At 40.1% G+C, this 16933-nt stretch overlaps 1 protein-coding gene across 3 annotated transcripts in view; it reads right to left on the bottom strand.

The window, feature by feature from the left end:
• LOC109824447 (long chain base biosynthesis protein 2d-like) overlaps positions 697–16933 on the bottom strand; it is a 56786-nt gene continuing 40549 nt past the window's right edge. For all 3 annotated transcript variants that reach the window (XM_020391048.1, XM_020391049.1, XM_020391052.1), the window contains exons 8-12: positions 10331–10492; positions 10124–10250; positions 9868–10034; positions 1186–1293; positions 697–1086 (exon numbers count right to left, since the gene is read on the bottom strand). In XM_020391048.1, coding sequence (XP_020246637.1) covers positions 991–1086; positions 1186–1293; positions 9868–10034; positions 10124–10250; positions 10331–10492 — 660 coding nt within the window. In that variant the 3' untranslated portion in view covers positions 697–990. The remainder of the gene's footprint in view (positions 1087–1185; positions 1294–9867; positions 10035–10123; positions 10251–10330; positions 10493–16933) is intronic.

The raw sequence follows: 16933 nt of genomic DNA, 5'->3' as shown, positions 1-16933 counted from the left end.
TTGTTTTATTTTACAAAGGAACTATTATATAAAGCAAAAATAAATCTATCCTAACTCTAATAAAAAAGAAACTCTTAAGTTTAAAAGGAAATAACCAAATCACAAAAGGAAATAATCAATTAGGAACTCTTTCCTAATCTGAAATCCGAGTCGACACGAGGCGTGCCGACTCTGAGTCGACTAAGCATGTCGAGTCGTCCCGCCTTTCGTGTCGACTGGCATGTGTCGACTCGTCCTGTCGCCTGTCGTCCCGTCCTATCGCCTGTCATCCCGTCATGTCTCTTCGAGTCGTCTGCTCATCTCGGCTAGGTTGTGTCGACTCGTCCTGTTGTCATTTCGACTCGACCCGTCTGTTTTCTTCTCGTCTCAACTAATGTCGACTTGGCTGCTGCTGATGTCGTCTCGACTGCTTGTCTTCTCGTCTCGGCCAATACTTGATCTCATGTATCAGTTTTACATTACCTGTTTTAACCTCATCCAAATTTTTTTTTTCTAGTTGAGAGTGATGGAGTGGAATTATTGCGTGAAATTGGCGAAAAACTCTACTGCACTTTATCTTAATATATACTAAAAAGATAACTTTTGCAAACCACCCATTGGGTTTGGGGTTCTCAAAAAACACCCTTCAACTTTAAACATATTTTTCAGATAACAAATTGGTGAAAAACTAAACTGCACTTTATCTTACTATCATAATTGACTGAATGACTGCAGACACATGCTGAGTATAGAATAGAGCTGTGAGAATACGTACATTCTGAAGTCTACATCACAGGCGAATCCAAATATAGTCATATAATGTGCTTAACACTCAAACACACAATCATACATACGCCTTAAACGAGTTTAGTTTACACTTTCTTCTGAATTTATCTGCTATAAAGAATTTGTCATCGCTATCCGCCAAAAAGGGACACACAAGGAAAACCTATCAACTGAAACGGACCTGAATTTATATGGCAATTGAATCTTTGAATTTGCAACATTTTCCTACTCGAGCTTCTTCGTGTTCTCTTCAGCGCGTGTCTGCTGAGGCTCAACCCGTGAGCACTTGATGCCAACAAGGTTAGCAGCTTCACTGAAGACCTGTAATTTGTCATAAACGTTACAGATCTTTTAAAATGCTGATTATTGTTTTATATAAGATGTTGACGGAGCAAAAGGAATTCAGTTTGTTAGTTGTACCTCTAAGGCTTTAACGAGGTCTTCCCTGGAGTGTGAAGCCGAAATGCAGATACGAACCCTGCTCAGCAGAAGAGGTACAACAGGGAAAGCAGCCATCACAACTGCAACCTACAGCAGTTGGAAGAGGCTAATTCTTTAATTTCTATTTATTTATTTATCTTAAGTTTTAACTAAAAATAAATCTATTGTTTATTTTCCTGCAGGATGGTAATTCTTCGTAGATGTGATTTCAGAATGGAACAAATTACAGCCAAGTGAAGAGGAGTTTATGTCATAGAAGGGAGTAAATGCGCAAACTTAGGACAAAAAATGCGACATGAATACAGTTCCCTTAGGCACCATGTCATTTTCCATTTATGTGAGCTTAAACTACGTAACCAAGAAAGTAAGGCACGCTTTGTTAGGAAACTACACAAATTTCCTTGTTATCAGATTTATGAGAAAGCGAAATAAATATGCAAATAAAGGGACACGCAAATTTAACGTGGTTCGGCACAAAATTGCCTACGTCCACGAGCTGCTGTAGATCTTTCACTAAGGGGAGAAAATTTACGAACACTCTCACAAATAAGTACAACACGTATCCCACTTTGAAAATTGCTCACAATTTTCTCTCACAAGGCATTTTCTCTAAGCATTTCCTTTTCTCTCTCTTACTCTTCTATAAGAGGATTTGTTTCTGGGATGGGTTTTTCTTTAAGAGTTTGAGGCCTATTTATAGTGTTTGGGAAAATACTATGCACTAATATTTTATTAGTAGTGGGACCCGCGATGGGGCCCGCCTACATATTTTTTCTTGCTTTGGGGCCCACCCATTTCTTCTTTCGGTGCTGTCAAAAGTTTACCTCATTTTTCTTTGGGCGGTGGCTGCTTTTGTCTAACAATCTCCCACTTGAAAACTGATTTCAATCTGTCTTCACATCTCGATCTATGCAGCAGTTCATCCCCGGCGTTGATACTATTGCAAGCCAACTGAAGTTGAACACAGCTTCAGTTTGTCAGTAGTTGCCGTCTTTGTCAGCATGTCTACCGGATTTTGAGCTCCACTGATCTTTTCAAGTTTCCAAATTCCATCTTCCAGAAGTGACTGGATAAAATGATACCACATCTATATGTGCTTCATTCTGGAATGAAAAGACGGATTATTTGCTAGATGAATAGCACTTTGACTATCGCAATATAAGACATTGTCTTCTTGTTTCTTGCCCAATTCATCCAAGAAACTTTGAAGCCAAACTATTTTCTTACTGGCTTCTGTAACAGCGACATATTCTGCTTCAGTTGTGGAGAGAGCAACTATTTTCTACAGTTGAGAAACCCAACTCACTGCAGTACCTCCTAGATTATAGACATACCCTGTAGTGCTCTTTTTGTAACATCAACATTTTCTGCTAAATCAGCATCCACATAACCTGTTACTATTGTATCTCCATATTTGAAACAAAGTGTTTTACCTGTGGTGCCCCGTAGATATCTGATGATCCATTTGACTGCTTCCCAATGTACCTTATCCGGATCATTCATGTACCTGCTAACAGTTCCCACTGCTTGAGCAATATCTGGTCTTCTACAAACCATGACATACATCAGACTTCCAATTGCTGAGGCATACGGGACCTTCGCCATGTGTGCACACTCTTCCTCTGTCTTTGGTGACTGCTCTTTGGAAACTCTGAAATGAACATCTAAAGGTGTACTCATTGGTTTAACATCTTGCATATTGAACTTGGGGAGTACTTTGTTGATGTACTCAGCCTGTGATAACATCAAAGTCACAGACTTCGTCTCTCCTGATCCTCATTCCAAGAATCTGCTTTGTAGCACTAAGATCTTTCATTGCGAATTGCTTTGACAATTTTTGCTTCAAATTTATAATCTCTTGTAGTCTTGTAGATCTGAACCTGCAACGAGCATGTCATCAACGTATAACAATAAAATAATAAAGCTATTGTCAAACCTCTTGAGATAGCAACAATAATCTGCTTGGTATCTAGCGAAACCATTGCTGCCTATAAAGCTGTCAAACTTCTTGTACCACTGCCTAGGAGCTTGTTTTAATCCATACAAGCTCTTCTTCAAACGACATACTAGATTTTCCTTGCTTGTCTTTATGAAGCCTTCTGGTTGCTTCATATAGATCTCCTCCTCTAAATCACCATGAAAAAAAATACTATTTTTACATCTAACTGCTCAAGATGTAAGTTCTCAGTAGCTATAATTTTTAACACCAGACTGGTTATAGTCAGTTTCACGACCGAGGAGAAAATTTCATTGTAGTCAATACCTTTCTTTTGCTGAAAACCTTTGACGACCAATCTTTCCTTGTAGCGCTTGTTCCCATTATGTTCTTCTTTGATCCTGTAAATCCATTTGTTATGAAGAGCTTTCTTACCTGGTGGTAATTCAGCTAAGTCTCACGTCTGATTTGACATAAGCGAGTCCATCTCATCTTGTATAACAGACTCCCACTAGACTGAATCCTCCACCTGTATTGCTTCGCCATAACACTTCGGTTCACCACTGTTAGTCAGCAACAGGTAGTGCATAGAAGGCGAATAACGCTAGATTGGCTTAGGAATTCTGGAGGAGCGTCTCACTTCTGACGTGTTTGGATCTTCTTGAACTACTTCAGGACTAATTTGAACATCATTTTCAAAAATCCCCTCAAATTCAGCAAATTCCTTTGTTTCAGCTTTTGTACTAGAGCTATTTGATTCTGCAGTTGATCTGTCTTTATACATCACATTCTCATTGAATATGACATCTCTGTTTCTGATGATCTTCCGATTTTCATAATCCCAATCGGTAACCAAACTCATCACCACAATAACCAACAAAATTACATTTGTTAGATTTGGCATCAAGTTTACTTCTTTCAGCAGAATCTATGTGTATATAATAGATACAACCAAAAATTCTTAAATGTGAAAGGTTTACCTCTTTTTTGCTCCAAGCTTCTTTCGGTATTCCACCGTCCAAGGGAACTGAGGGCTCGCGATTAATTAGGTAGGCTGCGGTATTGATAGCTTCAGTCCATAGGAACTTGGGCAAGCCGACATGTATCCTCATGCTTTTGGCGCGTTCATTCAAAGTTCTGTTCATGCGCTCCACTACGCCATTCTGCTGCGGTGTCATGGGAACAGTTTTCTCCATCTTGATCCCCATTGTTTACGCAAAATTCTTTGAATCTATTGTCTTTGTACTCTCCTCCATTATCCGACCTCAATCATTTTATCTTCAAACTAGTTTCATTTTCCACCATGACCTTTCATTTTCTGAAGGTATCAAAGACTTCTGATTTCTTCTTCAGAAAATAGACATACACCTTCCTTGTATAATCATCAATGAAGGTGACATAGTACAGTGAGCCTGCAAGAGATGGAACTAGAGATGACCCCTATACGTCGATATGAATCAATTCTAACTTTTCTGCCTTGGGTGTATTGCCAATCTTTGCAAAACTGACTGTCTTCTGTTTACCAAAGATGCAATCCTTGCATAAGCCGACATCTACATTCTTCAGATCCGGCAGCTTCCCTTTTGACAGAAGTGTCTTTATCCCTTTCTCGCTCATATAGCCAAGCCTTTGGTGCCATAGGTTTGATTTTTCATCTGCATCTGTTACTGCAATAATATTCTCTAAGTTAGAGGTTACATAGAGAGTACCACTTTTCTTACCATAATATTCTCTAAGTTAGAGGTTACATAGAGAGTACCACTTTTCTTACCTCGAGCAATGACGAGTGCTCCTTTGGTAATCTCATAGAGAGTACCACTTTTCTTACCTCGAGCAATGACGAGTGCTCCTTTGGTAATCTTCCATTCTTGACCTGAGAAGGTTGTACAATAACCCTCTCCATCAAGCTGCCCCCACAGAAATCAAATTATTTTTAAGACCAGAAATATGTCTCACGCCTTGCAGCTTCCATGTGATCTGATTTGGCAATTTTAATTGGATGTCTCCTTTTCCAACGATCTTTAAGGCTTCATCATCTGCTAGATGTACCTTTCTGAAATCACCGCTGACGTAGTTCTCCATGATTTCTCGGCATTTCTCGGCATGGGGTGGCATGGTAGGATGCTCCTGAATCAAGAATCCATGATTCAGTTGGACTGTTGACGCTTAGAATCATAGCATCACCTCCTTCCTCGGTCACATTGGCAGACTCCTGTGCGTCGGTATTTTTTCGGTGCGCGACACTCCCTCTTGAAATGACCCTTCTTACCACAATTGTAACACTTGAAATCTTTCTTTCCTGATCTAGATTTGCTCCTTCTAGATTTTGATATGCCGTTATTTGAACTTCTTTCTGAAGTTCTTCCTCTAGACTCCGTGTAAAACTGAGGAGGTTGAAGCTTCACCTGATTCTCTCCGCCGAATTTCTTCACTAAGAACCAGATCACGAACGGCATCGAACTTCAACTTATTGCTTCCCGATGAGCTACTCACAGTCATGACTGTAACGTTCTAGCTTTATGGTAGGGAAGACAAAGGGATCAACGCTCGAACTTCCTCATCAAACTTAATCCCAACTGAACTCAACTGGGTTGTGACTATGTTGAGTTCATTGAGATGTTGAGCTACTGATGCGCCTTCCATCGTTTTTAGATTGAATAACAGCCTCATCAAATGAACTTTGTTTTGTTAGACCCTAATGCCACTAGGAAAGAACCCTAGAGGAGGGTGAATAGGGTTTATGCAAATCTAATCCAATTTAATGCCAATAAAAACTAATTAACAAATATCCTAGCAAATTAGATATGCAACAAGATATATATACAAGGATATACAAACAAGGGTAAGTAAACTATAAATAAATACAAACAATATAGTACATAAATTAGACAATGAGAGAATGACGATAGAGATAAACAAAATATAAGCGAACAAGCCAAACTCAAACACACAAGAAATGATCACGAAGTTCGGACCTTCTGTCCTACGCCGCTCCCCACTCCCGGAGAGAAATCCACTATCACACCGGGTTTTCGACGCTCACCCAAAAACGTTTACACCTCACACTCGGTTTTCTAGTTCACCAAAAAACTTTACAATCAATACTCTTGAAATCCCACTCTACACTCTCTAAGTGTTGGTCTCTAGCCGTGTCACCCTCAAGTGCTCAGATTTATAACCTTTCCCTAGGCTTTACTACCGACGACACTCCTCTTGGGACGACCCCGTCTCTCACCACACACTCCTTTCGGTGTATAAGTGTATTACAAAGTGATCTCACAAATTAAGCACAAATACAATGTTTGTTCTCTACAATAGATGAGAACTCAATTAATGCTCACTCTCAATGTCACAATCCCACTAACCCTAATATATACTATGTATGCAAATACAATAAGCTCAATGGTTATGTGTGAACAAAGAGATAAATCAAATCAAATCTAAACTTAATATAAATCTAGCTTTAATAAAAATGATTAACAAACAAATAAATACAAAACTAGAAAGAGTTTAGGGAAACTTCTATATAGATCAAAAGCGAGAGAGAGAATGGAATGATGCTCAAACACCAAAGATTCTCTCCTCTTGCTCTTGTAAAAATCTCTTCAAAAACAAACTTGAAACAAACACTAAAACACACTTAAATCCTTGTTAAACTTTTGTTAACTCTTTTAAAACATTTCTATTGGTTGGTAGGAGAGTTAAATGTAATGGGGTATTTATAACAACCCAAAACATCAGCCAAAACCCACACAAAAAGACCAAAAACCCACAAAACAACAAAACTAAAAACTAGCCGTTACTGTGCAACGACTATATTGGTGGTCAACCGCAGAGACCAGTCTGATCGATCGTGAGCAGCTGAGAAAACAGGTTGAGTCTCTGGACTTTTCGCGGTCGACCGCAACGACATATGCGGTCGACCGTGAACTGATATTACTGATACTCAGGCTGAAAACTAAAAATTTAATTTTTAAACTCGATTTAAAAATAGTAAACAAATTCAGAAAAATGTAAAACTTTGGGGAATGCTTATAAACATGATAATGAATATGTTACAAAAACTGGTTTTCAAATAGCACTTCCCATTTGTGAAATCTTATCATTTTGCAAAATCACTTAAAATACAAAATCTGGAAAACACATGATTTTGACAAAATAACTTAAACAACCTCTTGAAATATCTTGAATGGATTTATAGACTTATACAAGATATGAAAATAGTGTAAACAAGTTTTCAATCCATAAACATTCCAATTCATGTAAAGGAATATATTGAGAGATTATCTTGAGTATACAGAGTCTTTTCAGCTTTTCAGGCTCGGCTTGTTATCAAAGGGATGTAATTCAATTTCACATTTGGTTATGAATAAAATTTTTCATTGACCAAAAAAAAAAAGGTTTCAATCCATAAACATATAATTTTGCAAATAAACGTCTTTAATCCATAAATAAAATCTAAACAAGTTCAAAACAACTTATAAATGAATTTATAGACTTTTGAAAGATGTAAAACAATATTGTTAAGTATATAATTCACAAACACATATAAATATGAAACTAGTGTATATGTATATGAGAATGTATATTAGTTTCATATATAAACTTGTAAGCTATTAAATCAAAACATGTATATATATATATATATATATATATATATATATATATACATACATATATAACCAAAACTTGTATGTGTGTATGTGATTGAGCTTGAAGTATCTACACACAAGTATAAACCTAAAACTAAATACACCCAAGCTTGATGAAGGTCTTCAATGAGCACGACTTTGTAAACTTGCAGATGAAGCTTGAGCTTGAATCTATGACTTGAATTGCATTGCTTCACTTCACTATTCCGCCAACCTCCATTGGGTATGATCGTGAAAGCTCTAGTCCATCCAACCTCCAACTGATATGATCGTTGTGGAGCAATATCATCCATCCTCTAACTCATTGTTTGATAGAATAAATAAGAAAACACAAACACTAGACAAACAATATTAGTTGTAAATTGTTTGTTAAAACATCATCAAAAAAAGAAGGCCAACATGTTTGAGGCTGATGGCTTCTCATGCATGTTTGAGAGTGTTGCCATAAGATTTGGCGTGGTCTTCTCTTTCGCTATGTTGAACGCAACATTGCGAGTTAGCGTCAATCGAATGACTCTGAGGGCTTGTATGTCTAGAAGATTCCAATCTTCTTCCTTCATAGCCCGGCTTCTTCCCAGAGAGAGCTTGATACAGCTTCTTCTGGTACAGATAATCTTCGATCTGCATCTTCCAAAAGCCAAAGTCCGCACCATCGAACTTCTCAATTTTCACCTTCCCATCGTCTGCAGTCATCGCTCCTACTCGAATCTGACTTCCTCTGGATCGTTTCTGATAATTTTTGCGAACCACCGTGTATTAAGACACCTCTGCCGACAAGCTAATACCGCCGATAAAATTTTACTATTCACAAAATTCACTATTCATATGAATATTAATCTCGCAAGAAAATTGACAGACATCACAACCAGAACTCGGATACCGGTTATTGGGAAATTACATAAATTCCCTTGTTATCAGATTTATGAGAAAGCGAAATAAATACGTAAATAAAGGGATACGCAAATTTAACGTGGTTCGGCACAAAATTGTCTACGTCCACGGGCTGCTGCAGATCTTTCACTAAAGAGAGAAAATTTACACTCTCACAAATACTCACAACCCGTATCCCACTCTGAAAATTGCTCACAATTTTCTCTCACAAGGCCTTTTCTCTAAGCCTTTCATTTTCTCTCTCTTACTCTTCTATAAGAGGAGTTATTTCTGAGAGTTTTTCCTTAAGAATTTGGGGCCTATTTATAGTGTTTGAGAAAACACTATGCACTAATATTTTATTAGTAGTGGGGCCGCAGTGGGGCCCGCCTACATGTTTTTTCTTGCTCTGGGGCCGCCCATTTCTTTTTTCGGTGCTTTGTCAAAGGTTTGCCTTATTTTTCTTTGGGCGGTGGCTGCTTTTGACTAACACGCTTATGGAGGATGAAACTTAGCATGGGACTTCATAAAGATAAACAAGAGTTACAGATTATTTTGGGTTGAGACAAAGCATTGGGTTGAAACGAAGCTATAGTCCTGTGTATCCAAAACTTATTTGGGGTAAATTTCACAAACCCCCTGAACTTTGTATGGTGTGGAACAAAACCATCTGAACTCTAAAAATCAGAGAAACCCCGAAACCTTCAAAATTCTAGTATACCCCCCTGAATTATCAGAAAATATCTAAACAATACTAACAACAAGTAGAGTGATAAGTTCGAATTATTACGAAGAAAATTTTGCGATAAATTTTTGTAAGTGGCGAACTTTCATGCAGGAGAACAAGACATGACAACCATATCACATTTTCAGGCTTTTAACTATAGATGTCAAAGTTATTTATGAGATTCTCCAATAGTTCAGGGGGTTTACTGGAATTTTGAAAGTCCATGGGAGGTTTCCCTAATTTATAAACTTCTGGTGGGGTTTTCTATGATTTATAGAGTTTGAGGGCTTTGTGCAACAACCACTCAATGTTCTGCTGGATTTTCTGCAATTTACAACTTTTCATGAACAATTGCCATTACTCACCTCAACTTTTTAGGGTTTGGTGAGATAAGAGGAAAGCTCCTCCACTATCATGCATCATGAACCATATTTAACATAGGTTTCTTATACACGCACACACACAAAGACACTCACCTTGTTTCTCAGACATTCCCGGGAGAAGGCTGCGACTTTTTCTATATTGTAGAGCATTATCGGCATCACCGGAGAATCATTGTCCCCAAGAACCTCAAAACCCATCTTCTTAAGTTCTGATCTGAAGAAATTGCTGTTCTCGCAAATTTTCGCAAGCTTTAGAGCCCCTATATAAATATAGTTCACGAGTAAGAATTATTCCAATACAGACATATATGGAGAAAAAAATTGTATTAGTAATGACATCGAGGTTCACCTCTATTGGACCCATCTTCTCCGAGAATAACCTTGATTGCAGATATTACTTGCTGTACAGCAGGTGGTGACATGGAAGTTCCATAAAGATGTGCGGGGCAAGCGTGCTTCAAGTACTGAATTATTTCCTGGTAGAGGGTACAAAGAAAATCAGCTCATCATCTAAAATCTCAATATTGTAACTATTTGAAGGCTAAAATAAACAGACCTTTGATGCTGCAATGTAGCCCCCAAAAGATCCAAATGATTTTGTAAATGTCCCCATCATTATATCTACATCAGCAGGGTCTACTCCGAGGAGCTCACAAACACCTCTGCCTGTTTTTCCAACCGCACCGATGCTATGTGCCTCATCCAAGTAAGTATATGCCTGTAAACACAGTAAGATCTCATACCATTAGCGTTGTAGAAAATGTAGAGGCTGCATCTAAGATGGCTAATTAAGATGGTTAATTGTCTGAGATGGTTAATTTGGTCATGTCTAAGATTATCATTAAGGGCTTCTCCGGTATGGGTCCCTTCAATCTTTCGTGTTTTAGTCCTTCAAATCCTTGAAATTGCTATTAAGTACTCAATTTCATACAAATTACTCCATATTAGTCCCTGTGGAAAATTATCATGCAGATTGGGGGCATATTCTAATGCAGGAGATCAAGTATTGGACGAGGCGAGAAGAGAAGCAGCCGAGTCGACTGAACAGTCGGACGAGACGAGACAACAACAGAATAGGCGAGTCGAGATGATGACACGACGAGTCGACACAACCCAGTCGAGCCGAGCAGACGTCTAGAGGCGACAGGACGAGACGACAGGCGACAGGACGAGTGGACACATTCCAGTCGACACGAAAGGCGGGACTACTCGACATAATGTCTAGTCGACACGAAAGGCAGTATTACTCGGCACGCCTCGTGTCGACTCGGACTTCATATTAGGAAAGAGTTCCTTTTTGGTTATTTCCTTTTGGATTTGGTTATTTCCTTTTAAACTTAAGAGTTTCTTTTTTATTAGAGTTAGGATAGATTTGTTTTGCTTTATATAATAGTTTCTTTTGTAAATCAAACAATTAACTTTCAATTTATTCAATCAAGAGAATTTTTCTCCTTGTTTTCTTTCTCAAGTTTGAGAAACTTAGGGCTTGTGGATTCAAGCTCATGAATTACCTACGATTGTCGGGGCTCGTCGACATCGGAACGATATCCGATCGGCCTCCCTGTTTCTACGTCTGCGTCAAGTGGTATCAGAGCTTTGGCTTCAACATCCTCGACAATGGCAGATGACGGCGAGAAGGAGCTTTCTCTACAGGATCTTTCCGCGAGGATGGATTCTATAGAAGGAAGATTTGGCACGTTGGAGGCGTCTCTTCAGAACCTTCGACAAGTCATTGAAGGACTTACCCTTCAACTAAACAACGAGACTAATCTCACGGGCGGTCTTCACCTATGCGGACCCAGATTTAGGCAAACCCGACATAAACCTTTGTACAACCCTCAAAACCCTCCAGTTCATCCCCCTCCATATCAACCACGTCCAAACCAACCCCTGCTAAATCAAATCCCTCTGTATCAACCCCATCCTTATCAAAACCCTCCCCATCATCGACGACTTTCCAATCAACCACTTCACCATGATGATTACAGTGACGATGGAGCGGACTATGGTCACCCATTTGAAGGGCCATGGTACGACAATGTTTCGAGCGAATAAGAGATGGAACAACCTTATGGCAGAGGTCGGGGTAGATGCTACAACCCTCGTCACAACTACCACCAACAAGGCCAACATCATCAGGAACAAGAATATCAGATGAAAGTAGAGTTTCCTTCCATTGGAGGAAATTTGGACATCGAGGCTTCCTTGGATTGGCTCTACGAAGTGGAGAAATTTTTTGAAATGGCTAATATTCCCGAAGCAAACCAGGTGAAGTTTGTGGCGTACCGTCTCAAAGGAGGAGCCGCGACATGGTGGGACCAAACTCAAAACACTAGGCGACGGCAAGGCAAGCAATCAGTTCGGGTTTGGCGACGCGTGAAGTAGTTACTACAGGCAAGATTTCTACCACCTGGCTATTAACAAATCCTCTACAACCAGTTCGAGCAATGCCGTCAAGGAATCTGAATAGTAAGCGCCTATACCGAAGAGTTCTTCCGTCTTACTTCTCGTTGCGATTTGTCGATGAGCGAGGAACAACTCGCAGCCAAGTATATCGACGGTTTGAAGTACTCAATTCAAGAGAAGGTGGCCATCCACAATGTGTACTCCGTGGACGAAGCCCACAATATGGCTCTGAAGGCGGAAAGATTAGCCTCCAAAACGTTACCTTTCAGACGAGCCAAATAGGGAGGTTCGATCGAGAAGGCGAGAGGTGAGTCGACAAGGCAGGGGACGACTGATCGCCATATTCCTCCATGGTCGACCGAGCGGTTGACGACTCAGCCACCGCCCCAGACGACTCAGGCAAATCAGTATGCCAAGTTAACCGTCGGGAAGTGTTTCCGATGTCTCCAACAAGGGCATAAGTCCAACGAGTGCCCGCAATGGCGGAAGGTCAATAATAGCGGATTATGAAGAAGCTGAGGATGGACACACAACATCTGAAGAATAGTACGATGAAGAGGTTGCTGAAATTGAAGGCGACAATGTGTCGTATGTTATTCAACGACTCCTATGCGCTCAGAAGACACCAGATTCATCACAATGATATCAAATTTTCTTTTCTAGATGTTCAATCAACAACAAGGTGTGTACCCTCATCATTGACAATGGAAATTGTGAGAACATCGTGTCAAAGGCCTTGGGGAATCACTTGAAACTGCCGACCGAGACCAAGCCTATGCCTTACACCATCGGATGGATCAAAAAGGGTCCTTATGTGGAGGTGATCGAAGTATGCCGCGTATCATTATCACTAGGAAAGACTTATAATGATTCTATTATTTGTGATGTTATGGATATGGACGCGTGTCATGTCTTGTTAGGGCGGCCATGGCAGTGTGATGTTGATGCTAAGCACGACGGTAAGAAGAACGAGTACTCTTTTGTGTGGATGAATAAAAACAGCATCCTACCAGCTATTCCACCCTCTCCAAAGAGCCTCAAAGATCAAAAGTCCAAAAGGATATCTCTTTGTAACAAAGGAGAGAACCTAGCTGAGTCAAAGGAGTTGAAGCAGAGGTTTGTTTTAGTTGTGAAAGAAGAAGTGAAGATTCTCGTTGAAATTCCAGAGAAGATGAAGTCGCTGCTTAAGGAGTTCGAAGTGTTAGTTCCCGAGGAGCTGCCAGAGGGTCTTCCACCCATGAGGGATATTCAGCACCACATTGATTTCATTCCCGGTTCAGTGCTCCCAAATCTTCCCCATTATTGCATAAACCCGCAGGAAAAGAAGATTTTACAAGATACAATTGAGGATCTTATTAAGAAAGGTCACATCTGAGAGAGCATGAGTCATTGCACAGTCCCGACCCTATTGACACCAAAGAAACATGAAAGCTGGCGGATGTGTGTGGATAGTCGAGCCATTAACAATATTACCATTCGCTACCGGTTCCCAATTCTCCGGCTAGACGACATGTTGGATCAGTTGGGAGGCGCGGGTGTCTTCTCGAAGGTCGATTTGAGGAGTGGATATCACCAGATCCGAATCCAACCCGGCGATGAGTGGAAAATTGCATTCAAGAGTAGTGAAGGCCTCTACAAATGGTTGGTGATGCCTTTTGGGTTGTCGAACGCTCCAAGCACATTTATGCATTTGATGAACCAAAATTTGAAGCCTTTCTTTGGGAGATTTGTAGTCGTCTACTTTAATGACATCCTCATCTATAGCCGAGATGAACAGGAGCATATGTTGCATCTCCGAAAAGTCTTCCAAGTGCTAAAGGAGAATGAACTTTATATCAACCTTAAGAAGTGTGTGTTTTTGACAACTCAACTTGTATCTTGGGGTTCGTGGTAAGCTCGCAGGGGATCCAAGTCGACGAAGACAAAGTTAAGGCAATCAAGAACTGGCCGACTCCAAAAAGTGTCACGGAAGTAAGAAGTTTTCATGGCTAGCATCTTTTTATCGGCGTTTTATTCGCAATTCCAGTTCTATAGTCGCTCCCATGACGGATTGCTTGAAGAAGAAGGGTGTTTTTGAGTGGACCGACGAAGCAAACACAGCTTTTGCCTTTATCAAAGAGAAGATTACCACTGCACCTATCTTGGCGTTTCTGGATTTCGAAAAGCTCTTTGAGCTTGAGTGTGATGTGTGCGGTGTGGGTATTGAAGCAATCCTCTCTCAAGAGAAGCGCCCCATTGCTTTCTTGAGTGAGAAGTTGAATGAAGCTCGGCAGAAGTAGAGTACTTACGAGCAGGAGTTATATGCCGTTTTTCGTTCTTTGAAGACTTAGGAGAGTTACCTCATTGCTAACGACTTCGTGATCTACTCCGATCATTAGTCTCTTTTACACTTTAAGAATCAGAAGCATATCAACAAAATGCATGGATGTTGGCGGGTATCTTGAAGTTGTTGCGACATAAGTCAGGAGTCGTCAATAAAGTGCCCGATGCTTTGAGTCGGCGGGTATCTTTGTTAAGCATATTGTGAGGTGAAGTTGTTGCTTTTGACAGTTTGAAGGAGCTTTATGTTAATGATGAAGACTTTCAGGAGGTTTGGGAAAAGTGTTTGACAAGATAACTCATATGAGACTTTGTTATTATGGACGGCTTTCTATTAAAAAGGAATCGGCTTTGTATACCGAGGACATCATTAAGGAAAAAGATAGTTCGAGACTTACATGGTGGCGGGCTTGGCGGATATTTTGGCTGAGACAAGACTGTTTTGAGTCTTGATGAGAGATATTATTAGCCAAGCTTGAGGAAAGATGCGGCAACACTTATGAAGAGCTGTCAGGCGTGCCAAGTTGCAAAGGGGCAAGTACAGAATACTGGTTTGTATACCCCTCTACCTGTGCCCAAGGATATATGGGAAGATTTGAGTATGAACTTTGTGTTGGGACTTCCCCGAACACAAAGAGGCGTGGATTCAATCTTCGTGGTAGTGGATCGTTTTTCTAAGATGACTCACTTCATCCCGTGCCGCAAGACTTCGGATGTACCACATATTGCACGATTATTCTTTCAAGAGGTGGTTCGGCTATATGGTGTCCCTAGTTCGATTGTTTCGGATAGGGATTCTAGGTTCTTGGTGACTTTTTGGACTACTTTATGGCGACGATTCGATACTTCATTGAAGTATGCTAGCACAGCACATCCTCAAACGGATGGACAAACCGAAGTGGTCAATCGGACTTTGGGAAACTTGATTCGATGCATATGTAGAGAGAAGCCAAAGATGTGGGATTAAGCTATACCTCAAGTTGAATTCGCCTACAACATGACTGTTCATAGTTCCACAGGTATGTCTCCTTTTTCCATTGTTTACAGGAAGACACCTCAATATCTTCAAGATTTGTTGAAGTTGCCGACAAAAAGCAAGTTCAGCGAGGCGGCAAGTTCAATGGCCGAGAATGCTTTCAATATTCAGGAAGAAGTGCGTACAAAGCTTGAGAAAGCCAATGCAAAGTTCCAGGCGCGAGCGGACAAGAAGAGGTAACTCAAAGTGTTCAATGAAGGAGACATTGTGATAGTTTACTTGCAGAAGGAACGGATGTTGGCTGGAACGTACAACAAGTTTAAGACGAAACGTTATGGGTCGTTCAAGATTCTCATGAAGATCAATGATAATGCATATATAGTGGATCTTCCAAAAGGAATGGCTATGTCGGCGTCATTTAACGTGGCAGATATTTCTGACTATCATCCTTCAATCAAGTTGTATTCGAGTGATGAGAACTTAGAGACGAGTTCTTTTGAAGGAGGGACTGATGCAGGAGATCAAGTATTGGACGAGGCGAGAAGAAAGGTAGCAGAGTCGACTGAACAACCGGACAAGACGAGACGATAATAGAACAGGCGAGTCGAGATGACGACGGGACGAGTCGACACAATCCAATCGAGTCGAGCAGACGTCTGCGATAGGACGAGACGACAGGCGACAGGACGAGACGACACATTTCAATCGACACGAAAGGCAGGACTACTCGACATATTTAGCCGACTCATGTCTAGTCGACATGAAAGGCGATATTACTCGGCACGCCTCGTGTCGACTCGGACTTCAGATTAGAAAAAAGTTCCTTTTTGGTTATTTCTTTTTGGATTTGGTTATTTCCTTTTAGACTTAAGAGTTTCTTTTTTATTAGAGTTAGGATAGATTTATTTTGCTTTACATAATAGTTTTTTTGTAAATCAAACAATTAACTTTCAATTTATTCAACCAAGAGAGTTTTTCTCCTTGTTTTCTTTCTCAAGTTTGAGAAACTTAGGGCGTGTGGATTCAAGCTCGTGAATTACATGCGATTGTCAGGGCTCGTCGGCATCGGAACGATATCTGATCAACCTCCCCACTTCTACGTCTGCGTCATATTCCATTAAAGTTAACTTTATGAATCTAGTTTCCAGTTATACCATTTTTTTAAAGTTTACATCCAAACCCAAACCCGTTTAAGACCCAAATCCTCTTCTCCCCAACGATCATTTTCTTCTGCCTGACCCATTTTCTAGAGAAAATAAGAGCGAAATTAGTGATTTTAGGGAAATGAATAAATTAAGGTCAAATGGTAATCTGCCACGTTGGGGTAATCATTAGCACCTCCACTGATAAGAATAGGATGGAAAACTAAGACTAATTTGGAGTGACGAATAAGAATTAGGTTCTAAATAGTTACTTCGATGATTTGAGGGGTTACTTTTAAAATGAATTTTTAATATC

Source organism: Asparagus officinalis, chromosome 9 (genome assembly GCF_001876935.1).
Source record: "Asparagus officinalis chromosome 9, Aspof.V1, whole genome shotgun sequence".
Classification (NCBI taxonomy): Eukaryota; Viridiplantae; Streptophyta; class Magnoliopsida; order Asparagales; family Asparagaceae; genus Asparagus; species Asparagus officinalis.
Note: the sequence above shows the minus strand (reverse complement) of the source record. Positions and strands in the feature narration are given on the sequence as shown.